We start from the raw sequence: 27,314 nt of genomic DNA, 5'->3' as shown, positions 1-27,314 counted from the left end.
CTTGTGTTGTGGAGTCTGAACGAAGCTCAGAGGATTGAGCCTTCTCAGATCAGCCACTGCTCAGACATGTGGAAGGTGTTTGCTTCTCCAGGGCTTTGGTGCTGAGGAGCAAAGAAAGCTGTTAATGTTGTCTGCTCCCCACAAATCCTCCTTTTTTTTTTTAGAGCCTCCCAAGGGCACTATTTTGGGCTGCATTTGGCATTTTGGGGAGGTTTATGTTTTCTGTGCAAAGTAACAAAATTCTCACAAAAACTTAGGAGAACAAAATGTTTTACTTTGGTTTTAGTTAGAGAAAGGGAGAAATAGGAGGAAAATCCCAATCTTTTCTCTAAGAGACAAAACCACCAGCCAGAAGGAAAATACACTCAGCACTGTGTTTGGGAAACTGTGAGAACAGCAAAGGTGTAGTTATATTAACTCGACTTTCTCAGCTTTATACAAACACATAAAACATGAATACCAGAGGGAATATTCTCCTGAACAAAGAATTAAGACACAAGCTTTTAATACCCTTAGCAGGAAAATCAGTTCATTTATTTAAACAGCAGTTTAGAAACCAGAAACAAACCAATAAAAAAAGCAGTTACTTTTCTATGTGTTTAAATCCTGGAGTTCAAATCTCTTGGTGGCTCCTAGGGAAGCCTTAGCTGTGCAGGAACTGTCAGGAACCAGCTGCTGACTGCAGCACAAAGACCCAAAGTGCTGGTGTAGTGGGCACAGCCTCTGGAGCCAGAGGAGCTCCTGGAGGAGTCAGGAGCTTGGGAAACACCAGCATTATTGCATGAGGGGAAAAGAGCTGTCTCCAAAAGGAGCACAGCTGAAGGTGGTGAGGCAGCTCCTGAGTCCAGCTTGGCCTGAGGCTCAGCTGAGAGCTGTGCAGCTTGCCCAGGGTCAGTGGTGGTGAGAGCTCTCCCAGCAGAGCTGCAGCAGGGACAGACTCACCCTGAGTGCCCGTGCAGGACCTGGAGCGTGGGCAGTGCTTTGCACTCTGGTTCTGGAGGTCTCACCTCCCTGTGACAGGTCCCCTGGACCTTGTGCCGACCGGGTCGGCCCTGGCAGAGGGTCAGTGCTGCCAGGGCTGGGCAGGACCACCTGCCCCCGTCCCAAAGCACTTGGGTCTCAGCTCACAGGATGGAAAACCAATTTGAGAAGGGGCAAAGGCACAAAGCTCTTCCACCTTTCGCTCCTTGTGGCACTCTGTTGTGAGGGAAGGCTGGGCAGGACCCAGACCCAGTACATGCTCTGGGTCCTCAACACAGCTGAAAACATTACCAGTCGTGGATACTGGTGCCTTAACCTGCTCTGCTCGAGCAGAACTCAGTTTGGAAGTGTCTAATAAAGGATATGGTGGACTGTTTCTTTTTATGAGATTAACCAAGAAACAAATTTTACTTCATATTTTAAGGAATTAGACTATATCAAATGTGTAATAAAAATATTTTCTATAGGATTTGAAAATATATACATATATAAACTACCTAAATTTGCAATGCCCTGTCGATACTGGTGTCTGCAGTGCTAAGTGTACCCAGGTGAGGCTGCCCAGCAACCTCATCGTACCCCGAGCAGTGACTGCAGAGCTCGGGGCCTTGTCCACACTGCAGATTAAACCTGCCTGGAACTGGGAGCTGAAACTGTCTGCTGGGCCTGAGCCCAGAGCCATGAATAGGCCCAGCAGGCTGAGCCCACTCCTGACTGCAGGAGCTGGGTTAGGTCCTGGGCACAGCCCCTTCCAGCCTGGTTGGCTGCCCAGGCTAAAGGAACCTGAGGGAGTCACTGAGAGCCTTGAAGGCACTTCTTGGTGAAATAACAGATAGTTTACTTAGAGTATTCAGGCACATAGAGAGACAGGACTAAGGCAATTTGGGCACATCTGCACACGATGTTGAGGAGAGGCCCAGACTGGCTGTGTCTCAGACACAGCCCTTGCCCAGGCACTGGATGTAGACTTCAGTCAAGCTTAAGCAAGGTTGAGAGCTTGGGGGTGGTGCTGGAGCAAAGAGCATTCAGACCTGCATCCTTCCCACAGCACCCATCTCTACATCCCCCGACGTGCTCGTCCAGCCCCTGTGGAGGAGTAACCTGCCAAGAAGAGCTGTCAAGTGGTCCACGGGGCTGAGCCAGCACCTCCATCCAGCAAACCAAAACTGGTGCTGGAGGGGGAGAGGGCAGAGAAGCAGAGGTGACTGTCCCTGTGGCCACTGAGGGCAGCAAGGACGTGGCTTTGGGCTGTGCCTCCAACACAGCCAGACCTGCTCTGCATTCCTGTTTCACCTGGCACTGTGTCTAAAGGAGTTCAGGTTCATTTTCCATGCAAGGTTCGAAGCACAGAGTAGACAAGGTGTGAGCTCCTGCTCTAGTGCAGGTGAATTCAGCACTCCCACTGGCCTGAGCACTCACCCTCGCACTATACTTTCAGGTAGGTAGCATGGGAGTTCTCCTGCTTCAGAGAGTTGATGTAGGGGATCTGCCCCCCTGCAGAGGAGAGTTTCTCACTGAGCTTTCGGTTCACCAGCTCCATGTGCCTGCTGTTCTTCCTGGCCTGACGCAGAGACCTCTTGACTTTCTTCACTCTGTCCCGTAGCTGCTTGTTGCGTTTCTCCAGCGTCGCCACCTTCTGCTGCAGCTTCTTCACCCTGTCCTCCTCCTCAAACAGGGCTTTCTGCACCGAGGAGCACATCAGCTGAGGGCAGCACAAACCAAACAGCAACAGGTGAGCTCCACACAAAGACTTACCAAAGCAAAGATTACTTCAGGTAACCTTGAAACCCCTCACAGCAGCAGAGTGCTCTTCTTGGAACTTGGATTCTTTTCTATACCTTTCTTAGTGAAATCCTCTCTTTCACTCCTGTATTCAGATCAGACCCAAAATTGCAGATCTTGATGATACTAGTGATTCACAATTACTTTATGAACTGTTTTGCCAGACCTGTCATAGAATCACAGAATTTTAGGGGTTGGAATGGAGCACAGAGCTCCCCCAGCCCCAAGCCCTGCCCTGGGCAGGGACACCTCCCACCAGAGCAGGTTGCTCAAGGCTCATCCAACCTGGCTGTGAACACTGCCAGGGTTGGGGCAGCCACAGCCTCCCTGGGCACCCTGGGACAGGGTCTCACCACCAGAACAGGCAAAACTTCTGCCTAAGGTCTAACCTAAATTTCTTCTCCTTCAGTCTGTGCCCGTTGCCCCTTGTCCTGTCCCTGCAGCTCCTAACACAGATCCCTCTGCACTTCCCTGGAGCCCCTTCAGCTCCTGCAAGGTGCTCTGAGGTCTCCATGCACCTTCTCTTCTCCAGTCTTCTCTGCCCAGCCCACCCAGGCCACACGGAGTTTGTGGAGGAAGGCTGTCCTGTTTCTAGGATGAAACTGGAGGTCAGGCCAAGTGGTGTCACTTTTGGAAGACTCTAGCTTTGATTCAGCCTAGCAGCCCTTCAGAACCCCTAGGTCCTGGCAAGAGCCTGTCCTTGGCTCCTTTGGTCACCACATGGAGTAAGGACAACACCTGCTAAACACACAACTGGTAACTTTGCCTTTTCAAGAGCTGAGTTGTCCTAAATACCTCCTTAAATAGGATTTCTTAAGGCAAAACCCTGAAGGGTAAAATCTCAGCAGTGTCTAGGACCATCCAAGATCTTAGCAGAAGTGATTATTTAGGGGGTCATTGGCTGGAAACTGCTTCTCCCGCTCCACCCTATACCAGCTCCCTGTGGCTTTGCCCCCGTAGGGATGTCAGGCTCTTGATGCTCACTCATGCCAGTGGCTCTTGGGGAGTAAAAAGAGAGATGGCTTCAAAGGTGCTGCAGCCAAGGCAATGCAAAACATCTGTTGGACAATTGTTCTTCCTCTACTGTCTCATTCTAGGATGGCCCAGAAGGTCTATCTCACCTCAGCTGTACGTGACTGCCACGTTTATGGGCTCCTGTTTCTGCTTGTTTCCTGTTTGTAGGTGCAGCAACAGGAATGGGATGAGAAACACCTTCTGCAAAGGCTGCAGTGCAGTCCCAGCACAAAGGAGTCAGCTCCTAACACAGTGTCACTTGGGATGGGATTCAGCTTCTCTAGAGCAGCTAAAAGTGAGACTCAGGTCTGGGCTCCTGTATCCCCTGTAGTGTCTGCAGGGAGAGAGACTCTTCCAGGGGCTGATCACCTCCTGGGGCAGAGGGGGGACTCACCCTCTGAACACAACCCTCTTGTTCTACTGACCACAGAGGCACCAACTTCCATTTTTTCTGCCTGGAGCACATTTTCCCAGCAGAAAAAGAGGCTCAAGGACAGCCACACCTAGAGGTTTCTGATCTAGAGGCGCCACGTTGAGCTCTATTTCTGCCCGGGGTCGTGTGCCTCCTTCCTTTTTTTGTCTCTAAAAAGCATCCTGAGATGTTTCATTGTGCACGTGTGCCTTTCTGCTGGGTGTGCTCTGGAGAAAGGCAGAGTCTCCTGCTGGATTCATCTCCTGAATACATCTAGAGTTTTTGTAATGTGTGTCAAGCTCTCCTGGAGTCTGGAGAAGCTTCTGGCAGAACATTTGGAACAGACAGGGAATCTAAACAAACAAGTCAATCCTCGCTGTGATGCTGGAGGATTACATGTTTCTTTCCGTCTTGCTTTGTAGTATTTTCAGTGGCTGAGGGCAGGGGAGGGATCCTGCTTTGATGAGTAACAGTCCATTTGCTTTGGAAACCCACAGCAGTGGGGAACCATGGCCAGGCAAGACAAACACTGCAACTGCTGCCAGTCCCTTGGCAGCTCTTATTTCTGGTGCAAAAGACCTGCAGGGTTTGCTAGAAGGCAAATCCTGCCCTAACTGGTCCCTCACTAGGGCTCTTTTATCTCTCCTAGGTGTGTCCTAGGGTGATGGGGGCTCACAGCTAGGCCCAGAAGTTGCCCTGAAGAGGAGGGAATTTGGGTTTACTCGCAGCTCGTTCCAAGAGCTGTTTGAAGATAGCCAGCTCATCTTGGCCTTTGTGTCTGCCAAACCCCTGCAAAGCTTCAGTCAGAACAGTTCCTGACTCTAAATCCCTGCCAGGGAGGACACTGAGTCAGGGAAAGATGTTTGTTGGGAAGACACAAGGTGGAAACTCTACTTCACGAGGGATTTCCTGCATTTTCCGTGGATAAAGTGATAGGCACAGCCTGTGCCAGAGCCCAGAGCTTCATGCAGCTGAAGTGGGAGGTGGTGTGAACCCAAGCCCAGCTCGTCTGCCTGGGCTGCCGTGGGGGAATGGCAGTGTCTGAGGGCAGAGATGGCACAGCCTTGTCCCAGAGGCTCTCCCAAACCTGCTGAGCATGGCCCTCTGTCAGCAGAGGTAGACCAGCTACAGAGCCACTTCTCAAACACCATCCAAAAGGTAACCAGCTCATTTGCTTATGCTGTTCCTTTTCCAGGTCCTCCCTCTCCAGCCTCAAACACGTGGTTAGGTGCTTAAAGTATCTGAAGATATCCAGAGGGATGACAGGAACAGCACAGTGAAAAAACCAGAGGTACTGTTGGGCATGCACAGCTTTGCCTGCCACAGGACAGGTGGTAGGAGGGAACCAGCTGGAAAAATAGGATGTCATTGGCCAAGATGACTGTGGGAATGTTTCTACGTGTGTAACAGTCCCAAGCTCTGCATGGACATGATGTGGGTTTAGAACTGGGCTCAGGTCACTTTAGCTTCTTGCCCTCAGCCCTGGAAAAGTGTCTGTCCAGAATATTCCCCAGCATCACCCCAGAACAGCCTGAGGCCGAGGACACAGCCCAAGTGCTGCAGGTTGGGGAGCACAACTCCTGCTCTTCTACAGAGCTTCCTCCTCACCACACCCCAGCGAGGTCAGTGCATCTCCTCACTGCCCTCCTTGTGCCCTTCCCTGATGGAAATCTGCTCCACAGAAAAGGGAAAAACTACCTGCATTTGCTGCATGTTGACTTGCTGCTTTGTGGTTCAAGTTAGCACTGTTCAGGTTACACAAAACATCTCACACTGGAACTTTGTGTAGTGCCTAGTGGGTACCTCCAGCTCTGTCTCAACAGAGCAGTAATTCATGTTCTCTCTCTCTCAAGGGTCTCAGAACCCAAACGTAGCTCTTGATTTGTCTTTAAATCCACCAGGACTTATTCAACCAACCCTTTCTGTGCTCTTAGCAAGACAGAGGGCTCTGTGCCCTGGGGAAGCTGCTAAGGATCACCTGCTCATGCAGGTGACCTTCACCTCTCCTGGCCAGGGAGGTCCTGTTCGAGCCCTGCCTTGCCATGGCCACGTTTCAGGCTCTGAGCATCACCTTCTCCTTTCACTCAGCCCTTCGGGCAGGCTGCGTGGGAGGGAGCGTGTTGCACGGAAAGAAGGACGGTGAGGCAAGGAATAGCAGGAGGGATCTGGCAGCACAGAGTGTTGGGTTTGGGCTGGAGTGACTTAACCTCCAGTAACTGGGATTTTTCAGCCAAGACTAATAGTGGTGCTGAGGCGTGGAAAAGCCCCTGTCAGCACGGGTGAAGTGGTGGGGCCTGGCACTGCTGGGGGAAGCCTGCTCTGCTCGCTGCAGGAGCTGCACCCCTCAGAGGGACCTCTGCCAGGCTACACCCACCCCGGGGGTCTCAGCACTCTGAATGGTGGTTTTCTTCCTCATCTCTTTCCTCACAAAAAGCTCATTTTCACTTCACACTCCTAAGGTGCAGCTAGTCAAGGGAAGTCACCTTTCCCAACAGTCACCAGAGAGGAATGAGCACATCCAAGAGGAGATTTCTTGCCTACCTTAGACACTTACCTTCAGCAGACTTTAGGGGAGCCCTGTCTAGGTAACTATCTCAGGCTGAGATGGTGCCCACCCCGAGCCCCATGGAGGGGCAGCTGGCATCACGGACTTGCCAGGGCAGGACAGGGAGTTTGGAGAAACTTGCACTGGAATCTGACCCAAATCCATGTCCATGGGCACTTGGGGGCCTTTAAATAAAGCTGTGTGTTTGATCTGCATCAAAACACTGCTGGTGTCAAGCTGCCCCAACTGCTGGTGGCTCCTGTGTGCAGTGTGTGTTGCCCTTCACCTTCCAACTCACAGCCCCTCACCCTGAGCCCAGGCTGGGGTGGCTTTAGAGGATGCACAGTGACTAGGAGGCATTTCAGGCCTGGTGACAAGACCCTCAGCCCAGGAGGTATCTGAAGGGAGGTCCCTGGCCCCAAAACCACATTAGAGCATGTCCTGGGGCATTGCTTTTCCCCAACGCTTTGAGCCCCAAAGCCTGAGAAGCTGCTGAGAGGGAGGATACAGAGATACCAGGTAACACTCACACCAAGTCTCCTCTGCCAGATTGGGAATGGGGTGGAAGCACATCTCTGCTGTCACTGCCAGTACCCAGGGAGGGATCAACACCTTATTCCCTATACTTGTGATGGAAAAAAAGGCAGTTGTTTAACAGGAATAGAAACCACACTAATCAAGAAGAGAGGAAAGAGAAAATAGAGGTGTAGGACATGAGCCAGACTTTCTACCACAGGCACCTCTCTTGTGCCAAGTGAGCAGATAAGTCAGTCCTGGCAGTAAATCCCTCAGTTCCCTCCAGGCAGTGGGAGACAGAAGGTCTCCAGGAAGAGAAAAATAAATCAGGAGGGTAGGACCTCACCCTGGGGCATCCCCATGTCCCTCACTGGGCCTGCAGGCTGGAAGGAGCACCCCAGGAGCAGCTCTGGAGGCAGAGGGACTCACTGCTGGGTTCCCTGCACACATTCCCTGGATGCTGCACGATGCAGTGGTGGATGGGGACTCAGCTCGGGGGGTTAGCAGGAGCACATCTCGTCCTCCTCCTCTCTGCCTGAGCCCTGGGCTGGGTGCTCAGCCCATCCATACCTGTGCCCTCTGCACTCCCAGCAGCTCCCAGCCCTAGCTCCATTCCCAGCCCAGGGCTGGCACTGTGCACCCTCTGCAGTGGGTCAGGGCTGGGGGAGCACAGGTCTCACAGCTCTCCGGGGCGTTAGCCCTGACAGCTCCTTGCTGAGCCCCATGTCACCCTGCCCTGACTCCCTCCGTGGGTGCAAGGGGAGTGCCAGCAGCCAGCACACTGCTCCTGGCTCTCCAGCCCCGTGGCAGGGGCTGCACAGAGCTCACTGCACGGACAGGAGCTCACAGGCTTGGGCACACAGCTCTGTGCCAGGCAGGAGGTGAAAACACAACCCAAGGGATGCCGTGCGTGCCCTTGGCCCTGCTGAGTGCCACACATGGGTGGTGGATCCTCCTGGGGCACCTCTGGTTCCTGGGCAGCACACCTGCAGGTCTGGGTTCAGCTGCTCACTTAGAGGAAGATGGGTGAATGAGCAGAGTGTTCAAGTGCAGTACTCAGCTCAGCTGTGCTGACTTAAAGCAAATGTTTTGGGGAAGGACAAACAAAACCTTTTCTCTGTGGTTCTAACCAGCAGAGGTGGGTTTAGGTCTACCTTGCCCTGGACTTCTGCACTTGGCTCTGCCTGAGTGGAAGTGTCCAAGTTACTGAGTTGCTGCTTTTCCTGTTGTTTTTATTGTTTCTTATTTTGGCCCCAGTTGGTTGGAGTTCCAGCTGGGCTTCAAAAGTCTCTGTAAGAGGCTTTCCCCCCCATAATATATACAGAAACTTTCCACTTACACGGCTATTAAACTCACCAAAACTTGATATCCACTTCAATTTCCAACTCAGCTTTTTCCCACCCAATCACAATAAAACTCATTAGGTCTGATACGCCTAAACTGACTTTGCCAATATACCTTAGCTCAAGTGCATTGTTTTCTGGGTGAAAGTTGCTGTGTGACTTGTCTCCATCCAGAGTTGTTTCCCTTGGCTTGTGTTTCAATAGGATTAGGTCACCATTCCCTCACACATACACACAGAGAATTAATTAAATACCAAGGAAGGGATGAAAACAGCAAGACCCAAAAGCAGAGTGTATTGTGTCCTTCCCTCTCGCTGGTGGGAACACACGGACGTGAGAACCTGCTGATCAGAGCAGCACAGATCTCATGCTTTGCTCCTGTATTGGAACATCCAGGCTGATTTCTGAACAAGCTGACCTTCACCTCCTCTTACAGGAACCTCACTTGGTTTAGTGGTCCTGTTAAATAGACAGGATACACCCTGCAGCGTGATAGCAGTGAGGGAAATGCAGCAGCTTCAAACACAGCATCCCCAGGGCAGCTGGAGCTGAGAACCAGCAAGGGCTGACCAGGAAATATGCTTATCTTTACCAATATTCATTTGCAAGGTTGATTTGGGGCTGAGTGACTGCAGTGCCTGCTGTGGGTGAGGTCTCCATGCTCCCCTAGCAGGTCCAGAGAGCAAACGCTCGGAGCTCACATCCTCTGCTGCCGAGAGGGGAGGGACTGGGATCAGCAAACAGGTAATACATTTCATATATAATATGGAAAAACCACTTGGTTGCTCTGTCACCTCTAAGTCAAAGTGGGGAGAGCAGCAGAGTGAATCCCAGCAGGCTGTGGGGAGTGTTGGTGAACAGCCACAGCCTGAGCACAGCACATCATGCAAAGAACTGGACATTTAGTGAGTGGAGTCCCTGTCTCCTCCCAGCAAACGTGTCATGCCCAGGACAGTTGTATGCACAAGGGGAGAAGCTGTGCTGGGAAAGGCAAATGTTTAAAGTTAGCACATCTATAAGAGTCGTGTTCCCCCGTAAATCCCTCAGCCCTGGACGTCTTGGCTTCATCCTGCACATAAGCTGCTGCAGCTCAGCTGCCTTTGCCCACAGCTGGGACTTCCCTGGCCCCAGGCTCAGCTGGAAGCCCCGAGCACGTCCTGCTGCTGTGCACAGCTCCTGGGGCAGCCTCACCTCCTCGGGGCCACTGGGGCAGGAGTTGTCTGCACCTCTCCTGAGCAGCCACAGGAACTGCTGGAGATATCTCCCTTCGTTTGCCAAGTCCACTTGGGTCCAGAACAGCACGGAGGGTCAACAGGGCATACCCAGACCTGTTTATCTGTGCTCAGTGGGTCCCTGGGGTAGTCTTTGCACCATCCTGCTCAGTGCATGGAACCTAGATCCCGGGTAGGAAACATTGGCTTTCTGGGCTCTTTGCATGGTCAGAGGAGAGACAAACTCCTCTGGATGACGGGTCAGAGGATCGAATTTAGAGCAGGGAAGCAGGCACTAAACCTGAGCTGAGCAGCATGGAGACAGCCCTGGCACGGTGCTGGCACACACGGCGGAGATGCCATCGCAGGCTCTGATGAAGACTTTCCCTAAGCAGTAAGGGATCTGGGAAACCTTGATCAAAGTGGCAGCAGCAGCACTGACTCGGGCTGGACAAAACACAGGGACTCAACAAAGGGCATCAGCATCTGCTCCCGAGCCACTCCACGGGCCCAGGGCAGGGAGACCTCAAGAAGCTGTTTGCTGTGCCCACACAGGCAGTGCCAGGAGAGGTGTGCGAGCACGAGGTGCAGAACAGGCTGAGGACAGGTCCAGCCCTCAGTCAGGCACGGAAGCGCCACAGGTTGCCAGAGCAGAGAAGTGGAAAAGCCTTGGTGAGGCTGAAGGAGCAAGGACAAAGGGGTGGGAAGACAAACCTCTGCCACCTGCAGGTGCCAGGGGAGGCACAGAGGGGCTGTGCCCGAGACACTAACCAGCAGTGCTGAGTACTGAGCTCCAGCACTCACATCTGCCTGCCAGAGCTCACTGTGGCTCACAGACAGACACTCCTGTCCTGCTCGGAGCAGCCTGTGCACAGCTCTGCCCACAGCTCTGCCCACAGCTCTGCCCACAGCTCTGCCCACAGCTCTGCCCACAGCTCTGCCCACAGCTCTGCCCACAGCTCTGCCCACAGCTCTGCCCACAGCTCTGCCCACAGCTCTGCCCACAGCTCTGCCCACAGCTCTGCCCACAGCTCTGCCCACAGCTCTGCCCACAGCTCTGCCCACAGCTCTGCCCACAGCTCTGCCCACAGCTCTGCCCACAGCTCTGCCCACAGCTCTGCCCACAGCTCTGCCCACAGCTCTGCCCACAGCTCTGCCCACAGCTCTGCCCACAGCTCTGCCCACAGCTCTGTCCTGCTCAGAGCAGTCTGTACACAGCTCTGGCTCTGCGTGGTCTGGAAATCCTGCCAGGGCCTCAGACCACCCTGGATGCAATAAATGGGCAACAGGCTGCTCTGAGCAGGGCAGGATTTGGCACAGAACCAGCTTTCAAGGTGGAGGGAGGTGGTATTTCAGGGGCCACCCTCCTGCTCACATGTGCTCCAGTGGCCCCAGGCACTCATGGCTGTTTCTACAGGAGACAAAATCTGCTGTTTCACTCTAGTACAGTCCCTCAGACCAGGTCCTGCTCCTGAGTCAGGATTTGACTTCTCCATAGAAATCCAGGGTCACATCTGAACACCAGCATCACATTTAATGGCTAAAGTCTCTCCCTGCTGCTTTGCTGCGTTTCATACGGGCACAGAAACTCCCATCACATGCTGCACCACTCGCTGCCTTACACAGGAAAAAGCTTTTCACGCTGGGCTGGTTGCAATGCCGTGGAAAACAAGGTCAGCATGAGTCAGGTCTCCTCATGCACACCAGCCTGGAGCACTCCCTGCAGCCTGGTTTCAGGAGAAGGAGCTCTGCAGCAGGACAAAGTGCCCTTGGGGTGGTGAGTGCTCCATCCTGAACTCTTCCCTGAGAGCATCTACATTTCAGAGCACACACTGCACTGTGGGTTGGTGTTAACAGTGGTGCCTCAGCTGCCTAATCCTATGTGGATAATTGTGCTGGAGAGATAATTACATGGTGATGCCATGCCAGGGCAGAGCAAGCACCTGGTGATGCCTCTGAGCTAGTTCAGCTGTGCATGCTCTGGGGTTTGTCTCTTTTGGGAATAGCCACACCATGGTGTGCAAAGGTGGGTAAAATCCTGCTGTAACATCTGCTGCTGTCCCTGGCCAAATACCTAAGGACAGGGGGCAAATGTGTCCCCTGTAAGTCTGCATTGCTGTCTGTGTGTGAGGGAGCTTTAAATGTGACTAGGAAATCAATTTTCTCTATCAGACCAAAATTCTGTGGATATTTGTTTTGCTTTCTCACATCTCTCTGACACATATGTTGTCTACACCTCCACCAGCTCTGCATTGCATCACTTCAGCAATCAGAGCCATGAAGAGCAGATGCTCTGGATTCCCTCACCCCTCCTGCAGCAGCAGCCACAGCACCCACACCAGGCACCACCCATGCAGCACCACGAGGTCTGCCTAACATCAGGGCAATAAGAAAAAGGAAAAAAAGGCACAAAAAAATTCCAACCAATCAAAAAAAAAAAAAAAAAAACCAACCCCAAAGCAAAACCAAAAAACCCCAAACAAACAAAACCCACCCAGCCAAGGAGACCTCTCTCCATCAACCAGACGTGGCTGAGGGTTAGCATGTGCAAACTGCAGCACAAACTCAGCTGAGACTGGAGGAGCAGTTTGGGTGCTCTGACCCCATCCAGGCTGAGCTCTCGGTTCTGCTTGCTCTGGTTAACACTGTTAATGAGTGTCTCACTGTCCTGGCACGAGGCACCTCACTTCTCCTGGCAGCTGGTGGTACTGAGTCAGTCAAACTGGTGATCCACACTGCTCCCTCTGGATATCTCTGAGGCATTTCCAGCAAAGAGACACAGAAATAGCCCAAGAAATTGCATAATTCCCAATGTTTTTCCTTCCACACACTCCCCACCCCAGAGATTCTGCCACTTGCTAACATTTCCTACTTTAATCCCTTCCTAAAATACCCTTTTACCATTGAGCACTTTGCAACTGTTTGGAGGGGGAGGAGTTGTTTGCTGTTTTGATGGAAAGAGAGGAACTAAATGATTTCCTGGCTGAGATTTATGTGTCAAGTCTTAGCTTGCAGCCAGACTCTTGTAGCCAAGATAGAAAAGCCAAAGATAATTCCAAGTCTCCTCCTCGGTGACTTTTATGAAGCAATTCATGAGATGTGCAGAAATAAAAGGAAACTCCACACCATGGAGATGAGGAGACACATTCCTGCACAGAAGGAAGGGGCAGGAGCATATGTCAGCCTAAGCAGAGCTGCCAGAGAGCAGAATCCCACTCACTGAAAGCCAGGAACATGCCGACGAACCTGTGTTTCCTAAACACTTTGGATGCAAGCTGGGAGCAAGGCAGAGGCTGCACCTGTCTGTGGACAAAATGAAGCTGAGTTTTGCCTGAGGCTTTTGGGAACTTGAGAGCAAATGCCTTGATGTGAGACCATGAAGAAGCTCCTGATCTGCTGAGACTATTCTGTTCGACGCTGGTGTTAGTCATGTCTTCCAGCAAAAGAACACAGAGATCCCTCACTAATCAAGGGCAATGTCCTGTCATATTAGCCACCCAGAGCAGTGCAATGGGGATGGCCTGACCCTTGCCTGAACAGTGAGGTGGCCAGAGCAGTTGCCTGTGGACTGGCTCAAAGCAAAGAGGCAGTAGAGACAGGTAGTTGCATGTGCCAGAAACCCACAGTGAGACTTGTGTGCCTGGAGCTCAAGGTGTTTGGTGAGACACTGCAAAAAGGCTGGGGCTGTTGGTTGCGTCCACATCATCAAGTCCATTGGAGCAAGAGGAATGTGTCTGTAGACTGAAGCTCTAGATGTGTTTGGGGTGAGCAAACAGACAGGAAGGAGGTTCAGAAGGTGTATGAAGGACCAACCATGGACCCCTCATGGAGGCAACACACACCAGACAGGCACCTGGAGAAATCTACTCACTGTTCAGCAAAACCTCTCTGTGGATTGAACCAACATTTGGCAAGAAAAACTATGTGTCTCCTACTCACCAGGCTCGTTCCCTGTTGTGAAGGAGGTTGCACTGATTTGACACGCCTTGTTGACAAGCCTAAAGTGGCTGCTGTTCCCACAGGTGCTTTGCCTGAGCTCTGTGGCTTGGGAAGTTCAAACAGTAGACCTCACAACCATTGCAGAGTCTGCAATGCAGCTGGGTTTGCCTTTGACAGCACAGCTCCAGCACAAAAACACACGAGGGAGGAGGAGAAGAGAGGGTGCTACAATAAACACTGCACTACCTGAGAGGGTGGGTTAGTGTCTTCTCCAGCAGGTGCATATCTTCCCTAGCAAAGAGATCCAACCTCTTTTCCAGTCCATCACAACCCCTGGCACACTAAACACCAGTGATCTCTCTCACTTCACAGAGACACTGTATTTAGGCTGGGTTGTGTGGATGCAGATCGCTGCCAGTTTGGAGAAAGAGATTTAAGGCAGAACAGTTCTGGTTTGGTTTCCGAGCCAGGAAATCCTTGCTGTAATTGCAGCCTCCCAGGTAAGCCACACACCTGCCCTGCTCCCCCAGACCACATCCAGGTGTTTGGGGGAGGCAGAGTGGCCTCTGGGCACGGCTGATTACACTTCTGCTCCGCGAGCGCCCGGGAGCTAGTGCTGCTGCCTCCGTCCCACTTGTCAGGCTGCCAAGGCCCCCACACTCCCCTGTTCTGGGCAGGCTGACGGGAACTCAGGGCAGAATTCCTGTCACACACACCTCCCCACCCACTGCAGCAGCAGCATGTCAGTCCAGCCACCGGCACAGCTCATCCCTCTCCCCATTCGCAGCACTGGAGTAAGGCCAGGCAAGGATATCTTCTCTTTGCATCCTCTGAAGCCTTGATTAATTTTTTTCCTGACATCTTAATTCAATTCTAGGTGAGGAATCACACTCTTTTTTTCCCCTTCTTTTCCCCTGGTTATTTGTTCGTCCCTTCCCGACTAGTCTAGACAGCCCTAGCACTCCTGATTCTCCCGGGGTGGATGCTGGCCAAGCAGCACAGCTCTCCTCCCACAGACCCGGGGCCAAGCTTCACACAGCCAAGCCTCTTCCCACAGACCATTTCCCTGGCTAGCAATTGACTTCCAGAGATGAGGAGGTGAGGACTAAAGGCCGTGCAAGAGATTTATCACCTCCAGGACCCTTCCCAGTTTCCAAAGGCATCTACTGTCCATGTAGGATCCCACGGAGATGCATCCCTCATTCCCACCCCTCCCGACTCCACGCTCACCCTTGGAGCCTCCCAAGCTGCTAACAGTGATGAGCCCATGCTGCAGTGCTCCTCTCACTGCTCTTCATGCTGCCCTTGTTTGGGAAGGCAAAGAGCCCTGCTGAAATTTTCCTGCTCCCTGATTTGCTTCTGATCTCTTTGTGTTTTATTCTTTCTTTTTTTCCCACCCCAAGTTCTGTTTTTACATCCTTCTCAGCTTTCACTTTCTCTCACAGGTTGCTGGCACCATTGACATCCATCTGCACTTAATCTTCTTGGGGTTAAGTCCTACACACAAATATTTGCTTTCCCTGTTGGCACTTCCAGCAGTCTAGGCAAAACCTTGAAATTTCCCTGTGGCAATAGCAGTGGGAGGTCCCAGACAGCCAGGGAAGGGACTTTGCTCCCTCTTTTCTCATGGGCTTGCACTGCAGAGCATTAGTGGTAGTTGATTCCTATCCAGGATAGGGGAGAAACCACCTTCTTTGAGGCTCAGACATGAAGCATGGTCTGCAACCTCGAGTCCTGTGCTGTGAGAGGGCGTAGGGTAGAGGTCTACACACATGTGAGTGCCATGGAGGGAGGAAGTAGAGACTGACAGCATCTTCCAGCAGAAGAACTGGGAGTATCAGATGATAAAGTAGGGAACAGGTTGAAGGCAATCAAAATATGTTAGATGTTAGGAGAAATGTTGTCCCTGTTGTGGTGCTGAGGCCCTGGGATATTGCCCAGGGAGGTGGTGCAGTCACCATCCCTGGAGGTGTTTCAGAGGTGTCTGATGTGGCACTGGAGGATCTGGGTTAGGGTTTGGGGGTTCCAGCAGTGACAGGTTCATGGTTGGACTCGATGATCTGAGAGGTCTCCCCCACCCTCGGTGGTTCTATGATATGGAAGGAGGACTCCAGGCCTGCTGCAGTGCTTGTTTCAGCTCTGGACTTACCCAGAATCTAAGATGGAATTCTATATCCAGAGAAAGAAGGCAGTGAAACAGAGCCATAGCCATGTTCAAGGTGTTGTAGCAGAAATGGTGCAGGACCATGTCAGTCCCTCTTAGACACCAGAAGTTGATAAGTGGCCAAGGCCAGAGCACAGTGTGAGCTCAAATGAGCTGTTTCTGCAGTTCATATATTGCCTCTGCCCAAAGGACAAGCAGACTCAGAAGTCAGTCATTGGCAGGGCTACCCCCAGCACTGGGTGCAGCACAGGAGCTCTTTCCATTCCCATATTGTGCTGGGCAAGGGATTCCACATTACTGAGCTGCTCTGGAGAAGTCAGGAACCCTGAGTGCAGCTGACTCTGCAAGCACAGTGTGGGCCACAGGCAGAACCAGTCTCAGGACCTGATGTCCCATCACACTCTGTGTGCCACAGGACACACGATCATTACCCTCCCTTCGGGATGGGTTTGTGCCTGGAGAGAGCATCCCTGCTGCCAAGCAGAGGACACTGCTGGTCCCATGCAGCTCTCTTCTCAAGCCTTTCTGTGAGCAGCATTTCTGTTGTCACTTCTCACATCTAAAAGTCCTTTCTCCTCATTAAACAAACGGAGTGATTGAGCTGCCCACCCCGTGACACACAGTGCCCCCCGGAACGCCACGAGGGCTCCAACTGCTGCTGGAGAAGGTGGAACCTCAGGGATGAAGAGCAGGTTTCCTGCTGCTCCTGGGCTCGTGCCAGGGGCTTAGAAGAAAGATGCAGCCAAACATTTCAGCAGGGCCTGTTGCAATAGGACAAGGAGTGATGGTGTTAAAATAAAAGAGGATCTAGTCTGTGTTCAACCTGAACACACTAGATATAAGGGGGGGAAACACTGGCACAGGTTGCCCAGTGAGATGGTAGATGCCCTAACCCTGAAAACATTCCAGCTCAGGCTCTAAACAACCTGACCTAGTTGAAGATGTCCCTGCTCATTGCACGGGGTTTGACTAGATGACCTTTAGATGTCCTTTCCGACCCAAAGCATTCCATGATTCCCACCCAGGGCTGGAACTGCTGGTGACACCCAGTTGGCATTGTGTCTGAGCTTCCTGTGCTTGAGGGTGGAAAAAATAAAGGACTTGGAGTTTGTTCTTTTCGTGGTTTCCCTTATTAGAACAAGCTGTTACACTTACTGAAAGCCATTCCTAAGGGATTGGACAGAATCTCACACTGGAACCTCTGCTTGGTGACCTCCTAGGGTAGGCAGAGATGAACCTCTCCCTGAAAACACAAGTCTGCAACAAACTCTGGTTTGCTCTCGGAGTCTCAAGTGGCTCTGAACCTTCGTTCAACTAGACTGAGCAACTGCCTCCTGTCCCTCTGTCCAGTGTCTGTCTGCACCTCTGCCTGCAAGGACTGTGCCCTCCCGAGGAGGGGAGAGGGGAAGGGAAGAAAAAGAGAAAAAAAGAAAAGAAAAGAAAAGAAAAGAAAAGAAAAGAAAAGAAAAGAAAAGAAAAGAAAAGAAAAGAAAAGAAAAGAAAAGAAAAGAAAAGAAAAGAAAAGAAAAGAAAAGAAAAGAAAAGAAAAGAAAAGAAAAGAAAAGAAAAGAAAAGAAAAGAAAAGAAAAGAAAAGAAAAGAAAAGAAAAGAAAAGAAAAGAAAAGAAAAGAAAAGAAAAGAAAAGAAAAGAAAAGAAAAGAAAAGAAAAGAAAAGAAAAGAAAAGAAAAGAAAAGAAAAGAAAAGAAAAGAAAAGAAAAGAAAAGAAAAGAAAAGAAAAGAAAAGAAAAGAAAAGAAAAGAAAAGAAAAGAAAAGAAAAGAAAAGAAAAGAAAAGAAAAGAAAAGAAAAGAAAAGAAAAGAAAAGAAAAGAAAAGAAAAGAAAAGAAAAGAAAAGAAAAGAAAAGAAAAGAAAAGAAAAGAAAAGAAAAGAAAAGAAAAGAAAAGAAAAGAAAAGAAAAGAAAAGAAAAGAAAAGAAAAGAAAAGAAAAGAAAAGAAAAGAAAAGAAAAGAAAAGAAAAGAAAAGAAAAGAAAAGAAAAGAAAAGAAAAGAAAAGAAAAGAAAAGAAAAGAAAAGAAAAGAAAAGACTGGGAGCACAGTTACAGTGCAGCAGCCAGTTCCCAGCCCGAGCTGGGGCTGAGGCTGCCCCAGGATGCTGCCAATGTGTGTTAATGTTTAAGATACATGTGGGTTTGGGAGCAGGTTAGAGTACACACTTAGCCCTGGGCAAGCCTGGGATCTCCCCACGTCAAACGCCAGGAAATGCTGTAAATGCCACAGCCAATGCAATTACCAGAGCGTGCTAAGCAGCACTGGGTTAGCAGAGCCCACAGGAGGCTCCTGCTGCCTCAGACCTCCCTGACACGCAGCAAGGAAGGTCAGTCCTGACTCTGAACACAACAGGCAGGCAGAGGCCTCGGGGATGTCTCCAGGCTGGGATTTTGTTTCCAGCCCTGCTCGGTGCGGGTGCTGTGATGGAAGGAGCCTGTTCCTTCACGTCCTCAACATCTAACGTGTTGTCTTGTTCCAGAGCTCCAGAGTGCCACTGACTTGGAAGCACATTTCCCATCAGGAGTTCTGCTGCTTCTAGACATAGGTTAAATAGAGGCATTTTTTGCCACTGGATGTGGTTTGGAGCCATTTTTGTTGCAGTGGGAATGATTTGAGCATAAAGTATCATTTCCAGGACACATTTAACCTGTGATTCTCACCTTTGGGGAAAGAACCAAGTGCCACATTTGTTCCCCTGCCCTTTGAGACCAAGACTTGATAGAACACAGACTCAGTTGGGGTTTCAAGGCACAGACTGTGAGGTGTTCACTGAACTCGGACAGAAGGTGCCTGAGCATGTACAAGGCAGAAACCCAATCAGTGATGGTACTAATGACCCTTCCCTGGGGTGTCCTTGAGGCTGTGCCCAATCCACAGGCATTTCCCACATCAGCACTCATGTCCTCACAGCTGTGGCTGTCTGAAGGGCCCCGAGAACTTGCAGGTGATGTTTAGAAAAGTTCATGTGGTCGTTTTGGATCCAGCTGGTGGAGGTGGCTGGGGATGCTCCCTGGTACCTCCTGGAGCTGCTCCCTCTCCAAAGGGAACAAGTCAGTGCTGCCAGCACAGCCTCCGAGTTCAAAGGTTCCCAAGGACCAGAGTGCTCTGAAATCCTGCACAGTCCCTCCCAGAGCTGCCATGGATCTTCTTCCAGAGGAAGTCAGCAAAGCATGAATTCCTTCTCCTGACTAAGGCCCCTCTGCAAACTCCCAGCACCCCAAGGCCTGTCAATGATGGAGATGTCAACACATTTGTAGGCTACATATTTTCGTGGGTTATTTCTTCTTTTCCTATTTCCACGAATTAGTTTCATTTTCTCTCATTTCCTTTGGGGCTTTCTCTTTGTCTCTGCTTACAGATACCTTTCCAACACAGGTACTTACAGGCCAAGTCTCCTTGCCATAGATAAGCCATGGACACAGAGATTCTCACCTTAAGGCATCTTAGGGCTCATGAATAAACTCTCTCCCATCCACCTGAGACCTCAGAGCTCTTTTACAGCCTGAGCAGGCAGCTGGCAGATATTCCTCATGGTGCTGTGGCTAGGCCCCTTCCTCATTATCCCTCCTCTGCAGCACCCAAAGGTGATGCTCTCAAGGTGGAAAAGAGATTTCCCTAGTCTGCCACGAAAGGGAGGATTCTGAGCGGCTGTGGCTGCTATGTTCTCACTTCAAAGGCTTTGAAACAGGAATTCCTTCCCCATGTAAGGGAAATTAAGACTCACAGCATCTGAATTTGTGTTCCTATCCTGAGCCATCACCAGAACAAGCTGTTCCTCCACTTTGATTTTCTTCCTTTCTCTCCCCAACTACCATCCAGTTAAGCAACTAACTGAATTTTTTCCACAGCAAACAAACACAACCTAAAACCCCCAGAAGAACATAATTGTGTTCAGACCTTGTCTGAATTCTCTGGAAGGGCAAACAGCAAGCCAAAATCTGTTTGTGCTCTGAAATGGGTGTGCAGCAAAGACAAATGGAGGCAATAAACTCTTTCAGGCAACCCTGAAATCCCAGAGGGGATAAATCCTGAGCCAAATAGAATTGTCTCCACTGGGCTGAGATACAAAACCCCACAGACCTGCCTTGCTTTTACCATCTGTAGAATGGTAAAGTTCTCCTGCTGGCCCTGCATGACCACAAAGATGGGACAGCTTGAGGATAACAGGATGTAAGTCTAGCTTGGATGTTAGTCCCACATCTTGCCCCAGTATAAAACACTGCACTGACATTCAGCTACTGCTTCCATACTGCTCTAGGGAGTACAAAACCACTGCAGAACAAGTCCATTAAGTACTTTCAGATCTCAGGAAATATTTTGTTGCTTGCACCGAAGTTCTTTGGGCAGGAATTCAGCCCTAGCTTTGTAATCGTATCATTTTCCCTTCGCATTACACAGTGCCATGGAAATTTGCTTATCCCTCAGTATGTTTTTCCCTGCTGCCATTCATTTCACAGATAACTCCACTAAGCTGTAGCAGCAAAACCAGCCTGCAGATCCGGGCAGCAGCAGGAGGGAGTCACTGCACGAGCTGCCAGAGGCACCTGCAGCAATGTGAGCAGCAACCAGCTGCAGCTGGTCACACCGACACCACACTGCCAGTCCCTCCAGACCAGCCCCTTTGGCTCGTCTCTTGCCCTCGGCCGCTGCCAGGGCGGTGTGCTCCCAGGGCCTGCAGTGGGGCTGGCCCTGGCACCACACAGCAGCTGCTGGCTGAGCTCAGCAGGGCCAGGACACCTCTCCGGGGCACTGGGAGAGGCACAGCCCTGTGGGCCAGGACAGGCTTCAAAGGCTGCAGCTTCCACCAGGGACTCAAACTGCTGCCTCCAAGCCAACTTGGCTTGTGGCTTGTGAAAATAAACATCAAAATGCACGGGCTGGGAGAAAATCTGTCCCAGATGAACAGATCCCATCTCCCTTCAAGCCGCGGTGGCTGATGCAGTTGCAGGCAGCAGTGCAGGTGTCCTGCCTGGCAGCTGCCAGCTGGAGGTTGGGGCTGTTAAGCTTAGCAAGTGTTTTGCTCCATCTTTTCTGCATCTGTCTCACAGGTGGGTCAGCAGAGGGAGAGAGGAATGGAAAGAAAAGACTTCCCTGGATTCAAGGTCATCTGGGGCCAGGGCCAGATGTGCCCACAGAGCCTGTAGGATCAATCAGCATGTGCATCAAGGGCAGATCCTGCCCAGGACTGCTGGTCCACATGAATCATCCTTCCCAGCTGATGGCCAGCACAAAGCATGGATCTGCACACAAAAAGCCACCTAAGACACCCACAGAATCACACCTTTACAGAGGGGCTTGGCAGCTCCCATAACCAGGCTGAACAACACCACATTTGGGACTTCCCTCATGCATTTTGGTTGCTCTTGGCACACAAAACTTGTCCAAGACTCACTTTGAATGTATTCCCCAAAACAGCTGGCCCAAACCAAGGCCTAGGAAAATCCAAACAGGTGAAGAGCTGGGTGCACCCAGCTCAGATGTTTGTGTCTATCTCCTGTTCCCAACCCAGTCAAAATCACTACAGTATTCCCAGTGGGTTACTGCAAGAAAGATGCTAGGAGTCATATTTCAGCATCTTCCAGCAGTTCCCAGGCTAAGTCAGTACCTCCACTCTCCAAGGTTGAAAAATCAGAGAGCAAGTATGAATAGTAAGCATGGCTGGATCAAAAGCCACCCATGGACTGCACATTTGGCCTGGGGTTAGTAAGATAGTATGCCCACAAGGACACCAGCCTCAACTCTCCTCCTTGGAGGCCGTGCCCCACATCCCTGGGGAGCACCCTGAGCACTGAACCTGTGCTGAGGAAGGGGATCTGGACATGGGCACAGGGACCCTCATGCACATGTTGCCCTGCCCAGGTCCTCACCAGCTGCCTCCCCCTGCCAGCCAGAGCTTTCTCCCTCACGGTCTGCGTGTCCTCTCTCCTCCCCACCCTCACTCACACACAGGAGAGGAGACAAGGACTGGAGTCAGCCTCCTCATGTCTTCTTGGGGCTGCTTTTCCCATGGCAGTGCCACGTCCAGAGAGTATGGACGAGAGGTCCAGCTCTCAGTACACTGCTGCAATTCCCAGCCCACCTTCACACGTGGAAACTCGGGGTGGGCTTCAAAGCTTCCATTGCTGTCCCAGAAGGAGGTACCTCCCACCTGAGCCACTTCTGTGCTAAGGCAGAGGGAGTGTGACTGGCTCGAGGACAGTCCCATCTCTCCTACCTGCACTGAGACAGCAGCAGTGACATCCTACCTCCATCAGCAGCACCACTGCAGGTCTTAACCAGATCTGGGCTGGAACCCCCAGGGTACAGCACTCCCCCAGGCAGCACTGGATTTGAAACACAGAAGGGACAGCAGGGTCCCTTCGGCCCCACCTCTGTGTGTCTCAGTGTGCAGAGCTTGGCTCCCAATCTCCTCTGTGGACACCAGCAGTCTCCCAGCCCTGAGGCAGTGCAGGAAGATGGACAGAGAGCCAGAGAGGTGTCCTGGGCTTGGGGTCAGATGCCTGTTCACCACCAAGTCCGTGTACAGCAGTGGAGAGGCTCGTGCCACAAAATATGGAACGGCTTAGTGTGTTTGGCAGAGCTTCATTAACGTGTGAGTCTGGGTAATTAAAAGCAGCCTGGAGCCATGTGGGTCTCCATCCGCTGCCAGATCCTGGAAGGATTGTTGCGTCGCCCTTCGGAGGAGCAGCCGTGTGCACACACACACAGCCCTGGCTGTCTAGGCATTTCCTTGCTCAGAGGGCTGGAAACCAGATATTTTTAAGGATATTATGTACTTGGATGTGCCTGAGACACAGTCAGAGAGCTGTGCTGTGGAGTAATCTGCACTGTTGATAGGCAGCGAGCTGGGCCAGGCACGTTCACCGGGGCTGTGGCTCTGCTGGGGCTCCCTTCACTTTGTCCTGTACCTGTGCTGGGTCTGTGCTGTGTGGGGCCTCACCAGCCCTGGCTGCCAGCAGGGACAAGGGCTCAGATGGGTGGGCAGGAGCTCCTTTTCAGCCCCAAGATGATATCCAGTGCAAGGTCATCCCTCCTCGCCGTACGTGGCACTCAGCCCATGTGCCCCCAACAGACACAAGGTGCCTCTGAGAGAGAACCAGGAGTGAGGGATGTTTCCCCTGTCTTCTCCTGGGGAAGCACTGCTCAGAACACCTTCTGGGCACTATAAATCTGGTACAGACCATATGCAATGGAAACATCCTGTAGATAAGACTATTGCGTGCTGCTTTCATTCTGCATTTTATCAGCCTGTGTGCACATGGGAAGACAGAAAACTGATAGGGAGGTGCCAATCAAACCTCTGAGAGTTCCCACTGCAGCCTGGGTGGGAAGGTTTGGAAACTTGTCAATGTCATTTCTGTGCCAAAAGACTCTTGGGGATGTTACCCAAATGTATCGACTGTCTCGTGGTCTTCCCTTGTCCCAGACACTTGTCAGCAGTTCCCCATTCCCTCCCATATTGCTTACATGTGCTCAGATTGAACACAGATCAGAGGGGGAGTGTGCCCTGGGTGGGTTTTGGGTAGGGAAACCAAAGCTCTGCGAATCACTGCAAAAACAACGCAGAAGTGATGGACACTTTCCCTCATGCTCTTAGGCTAATGGAGACACAACTCCCCTAACAAATGGCAAGGCAAGAAACCACATGTCAAAGTAAATGTTCAGACCTCTAGAGACTGGACCTCACTTTCGTCTATTTGAGGTCTTTTTGCCCTGCCCTTGCCACACAGCACTGCCTGAACTAGGATTACTTTCTATCTCCCAAGTGCCCTAAGACCAGAGAAGGTCTCAAGGATCCTTCATGTGGCTCATGCCATGAGCAAACACAAAAGAGTAGCACATGGGAATCACAGCCCCAAGGCTGACAGAGCTCAAGGTGTTCCACTGCTTTTCTGGTCCCCTTCCAGATGCTCCAAAGCCTTGCAGGTGTCCCAGTCAGGTCATCAGGCTGTTCCATCAGCCAAAGTGCCACCAGAGCAGAGGACCCAGGCTCAGAGAAGCTTAGCAGACATCTGCAGACTGCCAGGCTAACTAATTACCTTGCTTTTTATTTGGGATGCTGACTGCTCTCATAAAAGCTTTATTATTACCCAGATAAAGCTCTGCGGTCTCTCAGAAGGCAATTCTATTCATCTAAACCAATTGAGTGGCTCCTCTGCTTGAGAGGAGAGTCTGTGCAGGGAGAGAGGCTCACTAAGAGCTACAATCTCCCCCTGCAATCTTGCTAAGCCGAACTGAAGCCATTGGGGTGGTGATTTCCCAGGCTTGAGCACAGTGCTGGTGCTCTCAGCAGGGCTCACCACTGCTTGGGCACTCTGGTGCTCCTCCCTTGTCATCATGCACGTGGGGTTGTTGTGCAGCTCTCCTGTGTGAATAAAGGGGAGGCCAAAGCTTCACTCCTCTCTAGCCACCTGTGGCAAAACCAGGCGTTAAAGCCCCTCTGAGTAACAAATGACTACAGGGGATGTCACACGACTTCCCTGGTCCTTAGCACCACATTCCACAGCACTTTGGGCAGACTTTGGTGTGCAGGCAAGGCAAGGAGATTGTCTTTATGAGACGACACAACCCTGCAGCCAGGAGGAGAAATTGCAGCCTCTAGATTTGCACTAAAATGGTAAAACTCTGCAGAGGAACAATATTTCAATCCCAACCTATTCCATCATCCCCAGGCTTAGCAGCAGGCCCTGGCAGAGGGGGAAACCACAAGGCTGATTCCCACTTCCCAGCAGGAAATCAAGCAGAAATCACGACCTGCATGCAGAAATGTGTCTTTTATCACTTCAGCCATAAGAAAAATTTGCTGTGAGAAAGAGGCATTGGCACATGTGGATTCTCTCCAGGCCTTTGGGATGTTCCTGTTCCCCCTCTCCATCCCTGCACTGCTGAATGCTCAATCCTATCTCCCCAAATCGGAATCCCTGGACTCCTTTGGGCAGAGAAAAGGTCACAAAGCCCCAGCACTGCCAGCTGCACCCGAGAATGACCAGGCAGCACACAGAGGGTTGTGAGAAACCTTAGGAACATTGAGGGAACCAGGGGTAAAGACAAAGGGATGATACACCTGCAAGTTCCCTCAGGGGCTGACATGAGATGTGGGTTAAAACACAGAGCTTTAAAGAGTTTTAGTTAGGTTTTTGTTGCTCCTTAGCTGTTCCTTTCTTTACTAAAAGCACCTTAACAAGAGAAACTGCTGTGACTGCAAGTTCCCCTGCATAGGTGAATGCTGCATCTCCCCCAGGGCAGAGGGTGGGAAAATTACCTACAACTGTAATTCCAAAAGGGGAAAAAAGAGCATTCCTGTGTGATTATCTCCATGAGCATCAGCTCTGGGCCTGGGCCAAAGCTGGGACCCAGCTCCTGCAGTGTGCTCGAGGAGGGGCCCCTTGCTTTCCAAGGAGCTGCAGCCACACCTTACAACCCCAAGCCTGGTGGGAACCTTGCAGAAACCACCACACAAGGAGCTGGAGTAAAGCAGGAGGTCTGCAAACATGACTAAAGAGAAGGGTCAGGATGGAGCCCAATTAATTATTGCCTCTGCAAACACCAAAGCCAAAAGAAATGCCTAAAGGAATGACAGCAGCAGCTACCTTTGCTCTCCAGAGTGGCCAGAGCAGGCACCCCAGTGGATTTATGAGATTGTGGGGTTATTGGGAAACTATGGGAAGCAGCATCTGGCCCTCAGCCCAGACTGCAAGGGGCTTAAACATGCAGCTGCAATTAGCTCCCAGCCAGAGCAGCAGGCCCAGGATGAGGAATGTGTTAACCCCACTGAGATGTGCCTTGGCTCTGGCCTCTTTCACCACACACCGTGGGGGTCTCTGAGGATTAAAAGGGTTTTCCCATGGTGGAAAAGGCAGGTAGCACATCCCAGGGCATCAAAAAGTTCCCGCACAGCCCTTTGCTCTCTTTGGCATGGTCAGACACGTTTGCAGGGAGGAGGAAAAGGATGTCAGGATTTCCCTCACGTCACCCATGGGGACAGCCCAGCCCAGGCTGCCTGCAGGCAAGGGGCACTGCAGAGAGCAGGGCAAGCAGCAGGACAAAGTGTCAGTGGTCACTTCTGGGGCAGATGGGACCTGTCAGTGGGAGCAGCATTACAGGAGGCAAAGACACTCATCCTCCACCTTCTGGCTGAGCACTCCAGAGCTGTAGAATTCCTCACTGCAGCCACACATGCCTCCAACAGCGAAGTCTCCCTTGAAGTGTCACCCCAAGTATATATCCAGAGCAGGGCACAGGGCCAGAAGCACATACAGGGATTCAAGAAGGCCTTTGGAGTATGGGATCCAGCTGCAAAGAGATTTGCTCACTCCCTGATTCCAAACCTACTCTTTGTCACTGCTCTTCGAGCTGCTTGCAGCTGTTCCAAGACCTGGAGGCAGGATCCTACCTGCTGCCTCCTGGAACGAGACCTTCATCCCAGCTGCCTCCTGCTCTGAGGGTCTCAACATTTCCATCTCCTTCCTCTGGATGCACAAGACACCCAAGATGTATTTTAACTAACACCTTATGTAAGTTTGCAGCAGCTAGTGAGACTTTGGATTCCTCACTGCAGTGTGACCCTCATCAAAAGACCCTTCCTACTCTGCCCAAGCTCTCCACAACTTGACACCACCACAGAACTTCACTCTGGAGGTCCCCAGGCTGCCAAAGTGCCACCCCTCCAAAGACCCCTCAGAGTAATGCTCTGAGGCTGGTGCACAGCACAGGTCTCAGCGGAGGAGTCGACACGGGGCAGCTCGGCCGAGCACGCTGGGGATTGAAGCTGTTCCCACTGAGATGGGATGTGAGCAGAGGTTGTGGCAAGTGGGAGAGCCACCAACAGGGCAGAAGGAGGAGCAAAACACTACAGGGAGCTGCCCCCTGGACGTGGCACCTGCACTGGGAGGAGCTGGGGAGGCTGTGACAGCAGCCAGAAATGTCATCCCTTCCCCGGCTGGGGCACTCGGTGCTTGGCAGGGCAGGCACAGATGCAGGAGCTGAATGGGAGCACTGTCAGCCTGAACTATTTTTAACTGCTGCAGAGGAAGCTTTTGCTTCTCCCCGCGAAGGGAAGGAGTGAGTCGGTGGTGCTGGAGTGTGCACAGCCCCCGGCCCGGTCCGTGCCACCAGCAGCTCTAAGCCCCCAGCCTGCTCACAGCTGCACGGGTCAGGGGGTGCAGCAGCTGAAATGCACTTCTGATACATCTGCTGAGGCTGCCCCAGCTCACCCCGGGGGTTTCTGCCTTGTGCTTTCCATTACAGCTGAGCAGTGAGATGTGCTGCTGGCAGCAACCAGTGCCAGCGCAGTGAGATCCCCGCGCGGGGCTCAGCATGGCTGGAGAAACAGTGCAGAGGCACCACAGGCAGACACTGGCAGGTGGACCTGGGGGTTCCCCCGTGCCCCTTAGCTTC

The 27,314-nt window shown here is 51.7% G+C and overlaps 1 protein-coding gene across 1 annotated transcript in view; it reads right to left on the bottom strand.

The window, feature by feature from the left end:
• Positions 1-2,407: 2,407 nt before the first annotated feature.
• CCDC3 (coiled-coil domain containing 3) overlaps positions 2,408-27,314 on the bottom strand; it is a 26,897-nt gene continuing 1,990 nt past the window's right edge. Inside the window, exon 2 of the mRNA XM_009080082.1 lies at positions 2,408-2,683. Within this exon, the coding sequence (XP_009078330.1) occupies positions 2,408-2,683 (276 nt within the window). The remainder of the gene's footprint in view (positions 2,684-27,314) is intronic.

Source organism: Acanthisitta chloris, unplaced genomic scaffold (assembly GCF_000695815.1).
Source record: "Acanthisitta chloris isolate BGI_N310 unplaced genomic scaffold, ASM69581v1 scaffold2508, whole genome shotgun sequence".
Taxonomy (NCBI): domain Eukaryota; kingdom Metazoa; phylum Chordata; class Aves; order Passeriformes; family Acanthisittidae; genus Acanthisitta; species Acanthisitta chloris.
The sequence above is the reverse complement of the archived record's forward strand: the minus strand, read 5'-3'. Positions and strand labels throughout refer to the sequence as shown.